The 12,342-nt window shown below is 55.0% G+C and overlaps 1 protein-coding gene across 1 annotated transcript; it reads left to right on the forward strand.

Annotated features, from left to right (window-relative positions):
• The first annotated feature begins 593 nt into the window (after positions 1-593).
• Positions 594-11,861, forward strand: CCNT1 (cyclin T1). The gene is made up of 9 exons (XM_063425175.1): positions 594-913; positions 2,520-2,601; positions 3,579-3,707; positions 4,456-4,516; positions 5,800-5,862; positions 6,460-6,505; positions 9,352-9,515; positions 9,825-9,895; positions 10,188-11,861. Exons 1-9 carry the CDS (start codon positions 609-611, stop codon positions 11,562-11,564), a joined length of 2,298 nt encoding a protein of 765 aa, XP_063281245.1. The 5' UTR covers positions 594-608; the 3' UTR covers positions 11,565-11,861.
• Positions 11,862-12,342: the final 481 nt, after the last annotated feature.

Below are 12,342 nucleotides of genomic sequence, written 5' to 3' on the forward strand. Positions count from 1 at the left end.
GGGAAGGGGGCTCAGAAGTCGGTTCGGGGATCCAGGCAACGTCTTGAGGTGCGGGGGGCTGCGGGACCCCGGTAAAACCGGATCTTGGAGCGGTTGGGGGATCTCACAGACCTGGCGTGAGGGGGAAACATACCGGAGTCCCGAGTGGAGAGAAACACCGAGATCCCGGTGAGGAAGGGCTCTCGGAGTGGAGAGACACAGTGGTATCCTGGGCGTCCCCGGGTGTCAGTGCGTAGAAGTGCCGGTAAGGGGGAGCTGACAACCCGGTGGTGGGGCCACAGGGAGCACCCCGAGGTGCGGGGGTGTTGCGGGCCCCGCTGGAATGAGAGCCCCTCACGGTGTGAGGGGTGGGGGTGAGAGACACAGTGGTATCCTGGGCGTCCTCGGGTGTCAGTGCGTAGAAGTGCCGGTAAGGGGGGGCTGAGAAGCCGGTTGTGGGGCCACAGGGAGCACCCCGAGGTGCGGGGGTGTTGCGGGCCCCGCTGAAATGAGAGCCCCTCACGGTGTGAGGGGTGGGGGGGGCGCGGGCGGCACCGGGCCGGGCGGGGCTTTTATAAGGGGCGTGGCTTTCTACGAGGGGCGTGGCCTGCCCAGTCCCCGCCCACTCAATGGTCCCTCCCTGCTTTGGAACGCTCGCGCCTCCAACGGCGCCCCCCGCGCCCGCCCACCCGACGCATGACGTCAGCACGCCGCCGCGCTGCGTGCGCACGCCGCGTCCCCCGCGCGGGCGCAGAGCCGCCATGGAGGCCTCGGCGGGCGGCGGCGGAGCCGGGCCCGGGCGTCGCTGGTACTTCAGCCGCGAGCAGCTGGAGCGGAGCCCATCCCGCCGCGCCGGTCTTGACCCCGACAAGGAGCTCTCGTACCGGCAGCAGGCGGCTAACTTGCTACAGGACATGGGGCAGCGCCTCAACGTGTATCCGGCCGGGCTAGGCCGCGCTAGGCCGCGGGTGGGAGTGGGGCGGGGCGGGGAGAGCCGGGAGGGGAGAGCCGGGAGCGGCTGAGGGGAGAGCCGGGAGCTGGTACGGGGAGAGCCGGGAGCGAGGGCGGCGAGAACCGAGTGGTTTGGGGATCGGGGAGAACCCGGGACGGGGAGAGCAGTGCCGGGCTGTCGGGAAGGCCCGGCCCGGCTGTCGGAGCGGGGAAAGCTGAGCCCGGTTTTGTTCGGGAATTGCCATTTCGGGCGTAGGGAAAGCTGTGCTGGCGTGTTGGGAAGGCTTGGGAAGGCTTAGCCGGCCCGGGAGCGGGGAGAGAGCTGTGCCGAGTGCTTGGAAGGGAGCGCAGGCCCGCCCCGGGTGCGCCGAGCCCGGTCGGGGATCGAGGAGGTTTCGGGAGTGCGGAAGGCAGGGCCGGGATGCGGGGAAGGGAAGACGCGGCCAAACCGGGAGCAGGGACAGCCGAACCCATTTGGAGATCGCGGAAATGCCGTTTCACGAGCAGGGAAACCTGTGCTGGTGTGTGGAGAGGGCCCGGCCTGCGAGTGGGGAGAGCCGAGCTCGTTTTTGGACTGAGGAAATCGGGTTAGAGGAGTGGGAAAAGCTGAACTGGGGTGTTGTGAAGCTTCGGTAAGGCTCTGCCCATGAGTTCCTGGGAAAGCTGAGCCCGTTTTAGGTCCAGGGAGATCCCAGAAAGGATTTTGGGAGCAGCGAGAGCTGTACCAGGTTGTCAGAAAGGACTCCAGAGAGCAGGGAGAGCTGAGCCTGTTTGGGATCGAGGAGACCCCAGTTTGGGAGCAGGGAGTGCTCTCCTGAGGTGTTGGGAAGGCTCAGCTTGGGAATGGGGAGTGCTGAGCCTGTTTTGGGACTGAGGAAATCGGGTTAGAGGAGTGGGAAAAGCTGTACTGGGCTGTTGTGAAGGTTCAGTAAGGCTCTACCCATGAGTTTCCGAAAAAGCTGAGCGTGTTTTAGGTCCAGGGAGATCCCAGAAAGGATTTTGGGAGCAGCGAGAGCTGACAGAGAGGTTGTCAGGAAGGACTCCAGGGAGCAGGGAGAGCTGAGCCTGTTTGGGATCGAGGAGACCCCAGTTTGGGAGCAGGGCTCTCCTGAGGTGTTGGGAAGGCTCAGCTTGGGAATGGGGAGTGCTGAGCCCGTTTTGGGATTGAGGAAATCGGGTTAAGAGGAGTGGGAAAAGCTGTACTGGGCTGTTGTGAAGGTTCAGTAAGGCTCTGCCTATGAGTTCCCAAAAAAGCTGAGTGTGTTTTAGGTCCAGGGAGATCCCAGGAAGGATTTTGGGAGCAGCGAGAGCTGTGCCAGGTTGTCAGGAAGGACTCCAGGGAGCAGAGAGAGCTGAGCCTGTTTGGGAGCAGGGCTCTCCTGAGGTGTTGGGAAGGCTCAGCTTGGGAATGGGGAGTGCTGAGCCCGTTTTGGGATTGAGGAGTGGGGAGAGCTGTGCTGGGCTGCAGGGAACTTCTGCCCTGGGAATGAGGAAAGCCTGTCCTGCTGCTTTGGTGTGTGGGGTCTGTTCCAGTGGCTCCCCTGGGCCTGCCCGGGGGTCTCTGCGCTTTTCCTTAACCCCGTTCCCAGCTCCCAGCTCACCATCAACACAGCCATCGTGTACATGCATCGCTTCTACATGGTGCAGTCCTTCACCCAGTTCCACAGGAACGTAAGTGCTGCAATCTGGGGGCTGTGGGGTGCTGGGAGCCCCCCAAATTCCCTCCTGCTGCTGTCTGGGTGCTGGGAGCCCCCCAAATCCCCTCCTGCTGCTGTCTGGGTGCTGGGAGTACCCCCAAATCCCCTCCTGCTGCTCTCTGGGTGCTGGGAGCCCCCCAAATCCCCTCCTGCTGCTCTCTGGGTGCTGGGAGCCCCCCAAATCCCCTCCTGCTGCTGTCTGGGTGCTGGGAGCCCCCAAAATCCCCTCCTGCTGCTGTCTGGGTGCTGGGAGCCCCCAAATCCCCTCCTGCTGCTCTCTGGGTGCTGGGAGCCCCCCAAATCCCCTCCTGCTGCTCTCTGGGTGCTGGGAGCCCCCCAAATCCCCTCCTGCTGCTGTCTGGGTGCTGGGAGCCCCCCAAATTCCCTCCTGCTGCTCTCTGGGTGCTGGGAGCCCCCAAAATCCCCTCCTGCTGCTCTCTGGGTGCTGGGAGCCCCCCAAATCCCCTCCTGCTGCTCTCTGGGTGCTGGGAGCCCCCCAAATCCCCTCCTGCTGCTCTCTGGGTGCTGGGAGCCCCCCAAATCCCCTCCTGCTGCTGTCTGGGTGGGTGTGGGTGCTGAGAGCCCCCCAAATCCCCCCCTGCTGCTCTCTGGGTGCTGGGAGCCCCCCAAATCCCCTCCTGCTGCTCTCTGGGTGCTGGGAGCCCCCAAATCCCCTCCTGCTGCTGTCTGGGTGCTGGGAGCCCCCCAAATCCCCTCCTGCTGCTGTCTGGGTGCTGGGAGCCCCCAAATCCCCTCCTGCTGCTGTCTGTGTGGGAGACCCACCTTGTGAGGAGGTTTGGGAAGGGACAGGGACTCTTCTCTCTGTCCTGGTGGTGGCCACACTTGAACAGCCTTCATTCCCTGAAGAAACACTGAGAACCCACCCGATTTATTTGCTTTAATATTGAATTTAGTGGCGTTTTTAAGCAAACAGAGCCTTTCCCTCCACAGTCGGTGGTGCCAGCAGCGCTTTTCCTGGCAGCCAAGGTGGAGGAGCAGCCCAGGAAGCTGGAGCATGTCATCAAGGTGGCACACGCTTGTCTGCACCCCCAGGAGCCTCTGCTCGACACCAAGAGTGAGGTGAGTGTGGGGCTGGAGCCTTGGGATGTGCTGTGAGCCCCAAGGAGTGGGAATTCCATCCAGAATCCTCCTTGACCCTCCTGAAGGGCTCAGGGGCAGCTTTTCAATCCAACCTCTCCTGCTGCAGAGAGATTTGGGCTTCCCTGCTCTGCACAAAACCATTTCTCCTCTGCTGCACACCTGGATCCAGGTGTGCTGCGTGCCCCTGGAACGCTGCTGAGGAGGGTGTGGATCAGAGGAGCTCAGCTGTGTGAGCAGTTTGTCTCAGTTAAAATGTTAAAAATGTTAAAAAATGTTGCTGATCCCTCATCTCTCCAGACAGCCCCTTTCACCTGGAGCTGAGCGAGTCCCTGGTACAGAAAATGAAAATAAAAATCCAAAAAAAGCAGGAAAAGCTGATTCCTGCACTGCTCGTGTGCCACCCCAGGAGTTTGGGGGACCAGCACCCTCCTAAACACTCTGATCCCTCTTTCTTAGAATCTCCACATGGTTTGGGTTAGAAGGACCTTAAATCCTTAATTTAAGGACATTAAATCCCATTCCACCCCCTGCCATGGGCAGGGTTGTTTTCCACTAGCCCAGCTTGCTCTGAGCTCCATCCAGCCTGGCCTCAAACACTTCCAGGGAATCTCCAGTTCCCCCATGCAGGGAAATTCCCATTTTTACCCAGGACAGAAGGGTGTTAGCAATGTGCAGGCTTGATCCGAGTGCCTCTCCGTGAGTAACCTGCCTGTCCTCTCAACCCCAGGCTTACCTGCAACAAGCCCAAGACCTGGTCATTCTAGAGAGCATAATCCTCCAGACCCTGGGTAAGTTCCTTGGAGCGGCCGGGCTGCCACACGAATCCCAGAGCCAGGAGAATTCCACAGGCTGGAGAGCCTCGGCCCTTCCACAGAGTCCACACAACAAACCCTGTTTTTCAGCCTGACTCCTGTTTTAATGTCAATTTTTCAGGTGTAACTTGTGCCAGGCTCAAAGCCTAGAGATCTAAGTGTGGTTTGTCTGTTTGTGGGTGTTTTTTTCTCTAAAAAAAATCAGGATTTGTGCTGCTTGGACACTGATCCTTGCCCTGGGTTGTGCTTTCACAGAATCATGGAATGCTTTGGGTTTGAAGGGACCTTAAAGACCATCCAATTCCAGGCCATAATGTTCCAGTTCTGTTGCAGGAAGCAGTTTGTACTGAGAGATGTTTTAAAAATCAGTTAAAAGTGAATATTTTGATCAAATAATTAAATGGGGGGGGAAAAATCCCCAAAGCTCAACAAACCAGGAACAGTTGCTGGGTTTTTTTGGAAGTGGGAATCTTCATGTAGGGCTGTGGCTGGTGGAGCTGGTGTACATTTTCTTTATCAAAGGTACTAAATGTTAAAAGTTGTGTTCACTAACAAATGTTCTGTTTCAGAGGCAGTTTGTAGGTAGATTTTTTTCCCTCCAAAAGCAGGATTTGTTAGTCCTGACTGGATTCAGAGCAGATGCCCTCCTTCAGTAGGGGCAGAGGTGTCGTGGGCCACAAGCCTGTGGCTAAACCAAGCCCAGTTCTGCAACCTCTCAATTCTCCAGAGGCCTTTTTAAACATCCCAGTTCTCCCAGAATAATCTGCAGATCTGCTGAGCACATGAACCAATTGGAATTCATTTTTTTTCCCCTTTCAAACATAATTCCCAAACTGAGGAGGAAGCGGGAGCGAGGATTAAACTCAGTTGTCCTCAACGCTTTAGGCCCATTCAAAGGGAAAACAATCTGCTTCCTCTCAGCTTTTTGGGTGAGAGAAATTCCTTGGAGCAGATGCCATTGTCTTTGCCTTCCTCCCAGCTGCTTCCAGAGGCTTTGTCCTGCTATTTTTAAAATCCTTAATAGTTGTTTTTTTCCCAATGAGGCCTTTCAGAAGCTGGGAGGTCTGGCAGCACCAGAGACTTTCTGGGTTTGTAGCTGGAGAATTTAAAGCTTCTGGATATAGGAAAAACTCCTAATTTATCAGGCTCCCCTATTCCTGCCTGGCTCCAAGCAGGGCTGTAGGAGGGAAGGGGTGCAGGAAATGTGGATCCAGGGCTGTGCTGCTGGTTCTGATGGTGCTTTCCCTGTGTCCTTGCAGGCTTTGAGATCACTATTGACCACCCTCACACCCACGTGGTGAAGTGCACTCAGCTTGTCCGAGGTGAGAGGGAACTGGGAGGGAAATACGGGAACTGGGATTGCTCCAGAGCTTCCCAGAACCCTGGAATGGGTTGGGTTGGGTGGGCAAGGACAAATTCCACTTGCCCAGGTTGTTCCAACCTGGCCTTGGACACTTGCAGGGATGGGGCAGCCCTAGTTTCTCTGGACAATCAGGGCCTCCCCACCCTCACAGGGAGGAATTTCTTCCCAATATCCCATCTTAATCTCACTTTTTCCAAGTAAAAAACCATTTCTGCTTGTCCTGCTGCTCCAGCTCCCATCCAGAGTCCCACTTCAGCTCTCTTGGAACCTGAAAGGCCACAAGAGTCACCCTAAAGCCTTCTCCAGGCTGAACAATCCCAGTTCTCCCAGCTTTTCCTCCAAGGAGAGCTGATCCATCCTCTGATTCTCAAAACAGAGGCAGTTTTAGATGGTTCTGGCTTTTGTGAACCACACAAAGCTCTCAGTGAGCAGCAGTTCTCAAAATCCTTGTGGCTGTGGCTGTGGCTTGCTGGTGGCCACACAGTCCTTGCACTAAAATATGAGAATATAAAAATATGCAAATCACACCCTGACCTTTCATTTTTTTTTCTTGCAGCCAGCAAGGACTTGGCACAAACTTCCTATTTCATGGCTACAAACAGGTAATTATTTTCTAATTTTTTAATTGATTCAGAATTTATCTGCTGCCTGTGGCCCCAGAGGCATCGCTCAGCCTGGGAGCAGCTGGGAATCCCACAGGAAGAGCTTTAAGAAAGGGTTCCAACCATTTTTCCTGCCAGCTGCTGGGTAAAATGAGCTGGAAAATAAAGCAGATGGAGTATTCAGGAGCTTCAGTGCTTATTTGATATGAATTTAGTTGTGAAAATTTGAAAAAAAAAAAAAAAAGATGGAGGGGAAAATAATACATTAATTTTTCCTTGGTTATTCCTTGGTGTTGGAAAGTTTTCACCCAACAAGGTGCTGTGGAAATTGTCCATGAATATGGTTTGTACCCCAAAAAAGGCTGATTTGGGACATACATGAAGAAAAATCAACTCCAATTTTTTTGTATGGGTTGTTTTGCTCTTAAGTTTTCCCTGGAAAGGAAAATCAGTCCCAGGTTCTTCATTTGGGTGGTTTTGTCCCTACATTTTCCCTGGAAAGGAAAATCAATCCCAAATTCTTAGTTTGGCTTGTTTTGAGCTTAAATTTTCCCTGGAAACAAAAATCAGCCTCGGATTCTTTCTCTGTTTCGTTTTGTCCCTAAATTTTTGCTGCCAGCCTGATGCCAGCACTTTTGCTGGGAGTATTTCTAAATTTAATTTCCTAATCAGCTTCAGACAAACCATGGGGTTAATGCTTGGAACAGATAAAATTGTGGACATGGAAAACATTGAGTTTTTGGGAAATTATGGAGGGAAAGGTGCCAAAACAGGTGAAGCCCTGGCTGGGGATGTCTGGGTTTCCCTTTTCCACCTGGGAGGTGTTCCCTGCTCACCTTCCCTGTTTGCTGAGGGTGTTCCAAAGGGCAGCCCGTGGATTTCCAGCCTTGGGAACGTGGTGTTGGTGATGTTTGGGTAAACACAACCCTCAAACCTGTTTTATCCCTGCAGCAAGAATTTCAAAGCCGTGGGATTAGGAGTTAAGGCTGTAATTGAGGGAAATGCAGGCAGAAAGTGTGAAGGAAAGGCTCAGTTTTGGCTGAGAGAGGCAGTTCTGGGATGAACTGGATTTATCCTTGTGTTCCCTTTGTTATGGGGCAGAGTTGAGGCTCTTTGTTTTCCTCGAGTTTGCTCTGCCAAGGCTCTGAATTTCCTGGGTTTGACTTCTCTGGATAAACCCAGTATCCATGAAACTTAAAGATTTTTGTAGATGCCAAACTTCAGCTTTGTCTACTTTTCACTGATGAAAAAATGTTGAAATGGGTGATGAGGAGATGGTGCCATGTAGAATTCCCAAAGGGCCCATTCAGGAGTGGACAAATCCCACACATTCAAGACTTGCTCCTGTGTTTCCTTCAGCTCTGGTGTTCCTGCAGGATCCTCGCAGTCCCTCAGTTCTCCTGGTGCTGCCCACACCTCCCAGCACTCATGGCCACGTGGAAAATCAATTTATTAATGAAAATATTCAATAGGTCATCTGGCTCAGGTTCTCCTGAGTCACTCCAGCATAAAGTGTGTTCCTAAAAATCCTTTGGGAGAGATCAGACCCTTCCTAAAGCTGAAAAGGGCAGGTTTGCTCCTTGAATGCCATCCAGGAGTTGTGCTTGGAAGTTTCTCCCCAGAGCAGAGGTGGGGCTGTCAGGTAACCCCAGGACTGATTTTTGTCCCTGGAGATCCCAATTTTTTTGTAGCAAAACAGGGATGAACAAGGAAACTGATGGAGGAGATCTCAAATCTCCTGTAGCACACCAAGAATGAACAGAGATGGAGGAAATCCCAATTTCCCTGTAGCAAAACAGGGATGAGAAAAAACCAGACAAGTTTCTCTTCAGGAGCAGAAGTGGGGCTGGTCCCCAGTGACTTTTCCCCTTGGAGGGGAATCCCAAATTTCCTGCATCAAAAGAGGGAGATTGGTGCAGGAGATCCTGAATTTCCTGTAGTAAAACAAGGATGAGTTTCTCCTCAAAGCAGAGGCTGGCAGGTGACCTCAGCACCGATTTTCCTCCTTTGGAGGACATCCCGAATTTCCTGTAGCAAAACAGGGATGAGCAAAAAACCAGACAAGTTTCTCTTCAAGAGCAGAGGTGGGGCTGGTCCCCAGTGACTTTTCCCCTTGGAGGGGAATCCCAAATTTCCTGCATCAAAAGAGGGAGATTGGTGCAGGAGATCCCTAATTTCCTGTAGTAAAACAAGGATGAGTTTCTCCTCAAAGCAGAGGCTGGCAGGTGACCTCAGCACTGATTTTCCTCCTTTGGAGGACATCCCGAATTTCCTGTAGCAAAACAGGGATGAGAAAAAACCAGACAAGTTTCTCTTCAAGAGCAGAAGTGGGGCTGGTCCCCAGTGACTTTTTTCCTTGGAGGGGAATCCCAAATTTCCTGCATCAAAAGAGGGAGATTGGTGCAGGAGATCCCGAATTTGCTGTAGTAAAACAAGGATGAGTTTCTCCTCAAAGCAGAGGCTGGCAGGTGACCTCAGCACCGATTTTCCTCCTTTGGAGGACATCCCGAATTTCCTGTAGCCAAACAGGGATGAGTTCCTCCTCAGAGCACAGGTGGAGCTGGCAGGCCCCCAGTGCCTTTCACTTTTAGAGAAGCTCCCAAATCACCTTTACAAAAACCACAAACAAACTGGTGGAGGAGAACACAAATCCCCCGTAGCAAAACCAGGCCCGAAGGAGCGAAGCAATTGCAAATCCCCGCTGTGCTGGAGCAGGATGGAGCTGGCTGTGCCCCAGGCTCGTTGTGGGGACATCCAGAGGGCCACATTCCCCCCGTGTCCCGCGTGGATCCGCAGCTCAGGCGTGGGAGTTGATGGCTTTTTGTTTTCTCTCCCGGTGACGTCAGCCTGCACCTGACCACCTTCAGCCTGCAGTACACCCCGCCCGTTGTGGCCTGCGTCTGTATCCACCTGGCCTGTAAGTGGTCCAACTGGGAGATCCCAGTCTCCACGGACGGGAAGCACTGGTGGGAATACGTTGATGGCACTGTAACTCTGGAGCTCTTAGATGGTAAGTTTGGGAGCGAGATTTTTTTTCCCTGCGAAAGGCTCTTAAATTATTTTGGCATCGCTGGTCCTGGGGCTGATGTTCCAACACCACCTCACGGGCTCCAGGAGTTCAGGGCTTGCTGAGGTTTTTCCAGGGCAGCAACAGCAGCAGTTTTCTCTAGAGAAATGAGTTTGAATGGGTCAGTAATTCAGAATTTCCCTCCTGGCGCAGCTCCATCCCACCAGTAGCTCCATCTGTCAGGTGAGGGGGTTGTCCTGATGGACTGGGGCTGCTCTGACTCTCCTGCTTGCGTTTGTGTCTCCTCTGCAGAACTGACTCATGAATTCCTGCAAATCCTTGAGAAAACTCCCAGCCGGCTCAAACGGATCCGGAATTGGCGGGTAAGGACCTTGGACATGGGCTGTGATTTCTTTGGGGAATCACAATGCAGGACAGCAAGGAAGGGAGGTGTGTGTGGAATTGGGGTGCTTGTGGTGCTCGAGTTCATCTGTTGTGAATTAACTCGTGCAGAACTTTGGTTTGCATTAGCAGCCCTGCTTCCAGGGGTTGGGAATTTTCCCACAAGGAGGGATGGGAGCAGAGTGGATCTGTCTTTAAAGAAGATTCTGCTGAGCTGCTTGGATTAAACCAGCGACACCCCAATTAAATCCCCACCTCTTTGTTTAATTCCAGGCCTCTCAAGCAGCCAGGAAATCCAAACCCGACGACCACGGAGACGACGAGAGCCTGTCAGAGCAGACGATCCTCAACATGATCTCCAGGAACAACAGCTCGGACATGAACATCGCCGGGCTCATGAGCATGTCCACGTCCTCCACCGCCGGAGCGGGGCCGGCGCTGCCGCCCGCCGCCGATTCCCCCGGGGAGCCGAGCGCCGCGGATCCGTCCCAGGCCGATCACTGGCATCCCCCAGCCAAGCTGGACATCCACAGGACAGGCGAGAGCGCGTCGGCCGCCGAGCACCCGCAGCAGGACGGCGCTGCCTACCCCAAGCAGAGCACCAAGAACGCGCCCTCGGCCAAGGTGTCCCTCAAGGAGTACCGGGCCAAGCACGCCGAGGAGTTGGCGGCGCAGAAGCGGCAGCTGGAGAACATGGAAGCCAACGTGCGCTCCCAGTACGCCTACGCCGCGCAGAACCTCCTGGTGCAGCAGCAGCGCGAGAGGGAAGGGCAGCAGGACAGCAACCCCTCGCCAATCGTCCTGAAAATCCCCATGGGAGGGCCAGAGAACCCCGAGCGCCCGCCCGGCGCCGACAAGGGTGACAAAGCCCTCAAGATGAGGATCCCGGCGGCGGGGGCAGGCGGGGAGAGGCCGATCCCCTCCAAGCAGGAGGAGATCAAGATGAGGATTAAAGTGCCGGGTCCCGGAGACAGACACGGCTCCGCGGATGAGAGCGGCGGGAAGAGCCGGGAGTACAAAGAGAAGCACAAGGGCCACTCATCCAATCACCACCACCACCACCACAACCACCACTCGCACAAACACTTGCACGCCCAGCTAGGCGCCGGCCCCAGCACCGCGGCCAAGCGCCCGGGGGACTCCAAACACAGCGCCCAACCCGGCGCCACTGCCGCCCCCCACAAGGGCTACGGGCCTCTTGCCCCCACCCGCAAAAGACCCGTGCCCGAGGAGCCCCCGGCCATGCCCCACGAGCACCAGCCCAAGGTGGGCAAAGTCTCCAAAGGCCCCGGAGTGCCGTTCCCGTACGCCCACCTCCCCGGGGCCGCCCATCTCCCCGGGCACAGCTCGGATTTATCCCAGCCCAGCAAAGCCCGGGGCACCCACAAATCGGACAAGGGGCCTTCGGGGGCCAATGGGCACAACGTCAGCCAGGCCAGTGACTATCAGGACACGGTGAACATGCTGCACTCGCTGCTGAGCGCGCAGGGCATGCAGCCCACCCAGCCCCCTGCCTTTGAATTCCCCTCCTACGAGCTCCTGAACCCCCGGGCTTCCAGCGGCTCCAGAGCTGCCACCAACACGGACAAGCCCCGACCGCCCCCCCTGCCCTCGGAACCGCCACCCCCGCTGCCTCCCCTCCCCAAATAACCCCCTTTTTACTACTGAGTCCAGAGCCCGAGCCCGAACGTGTGGGGCTTTTCTAAGGGCTTTTTGTTCTCCACTGCCTCACGAAGAACTTATTTTATTATAATATAACTTTTATTATTGATATTTAGTTGTTAAAGCTGTGAAAGGATAAGGAACCCTTTCTCTATTCCTCCCTTTTCCCCCATAGGCTCCCAGTTAGTGTTGGGCTTTGACCCCCCCTCTGGGGAATATGGGGGATATTTAAAATATGTCACAGAAAATTTAAGATGTTTTACAAATAATTTAAGCATTAACTTATATCTTAGTGGCTTGGTTCCTTTTAATTGCGAGGGGCTGTGGCAGATCCCAGGGAGGTGTTGATATTCAGGAGTTTTGGGGGGGATGGAGGGATGTGGGGGGCTGAGGGAATCCCAGGTGATGGGAGCTGTTCTCCCTCCCATGGGTGCTGTTTCCTTGCCCCCGCACCTGTTCAGGTTTGGGATCTGATCTCCATCCCTTGCTCCCTTCCTGCAGATCCCGGGACTTCCACTGGAAACCCTGGGGGCACAGGGGATTTCAGGGGCCACATTCCCTGTGGGATATGGGATGAGAAAGCGCCAGGCTGGTCCTGTAGGCACCATGCCCAGGGCAGCTCTTCAGGGAATCACACTGGCACAAGGCTGTTCTCAGCTGAGCTGGAAGCAGCTTCTCCTGGAGCCTCAGCCCAGGGCCAGGGGACCTGCCAGGGTTTGGGTTAAATATTTGGGAAAGCCCTATTTCCTTTCTTTTTAGACTTGAC

The sequence above is a fragment of the Prinia subflava genome, unplaced genomic scaffold (genome assembly GCF_021018805.1).
Source record: "Prinia subflava isolate CZ2003 ecotype Zambia unplaced genomic scaffold, Cam_Psub_1.2 scaffold_53_NEW, whole genome shotgun sequence".
Taxonomy (NCBI): Eukaryota; Metazoa; Chordata; class Aves; order Passeriformes; family Cisticolidae; genus Prinia; species Prinia subflava.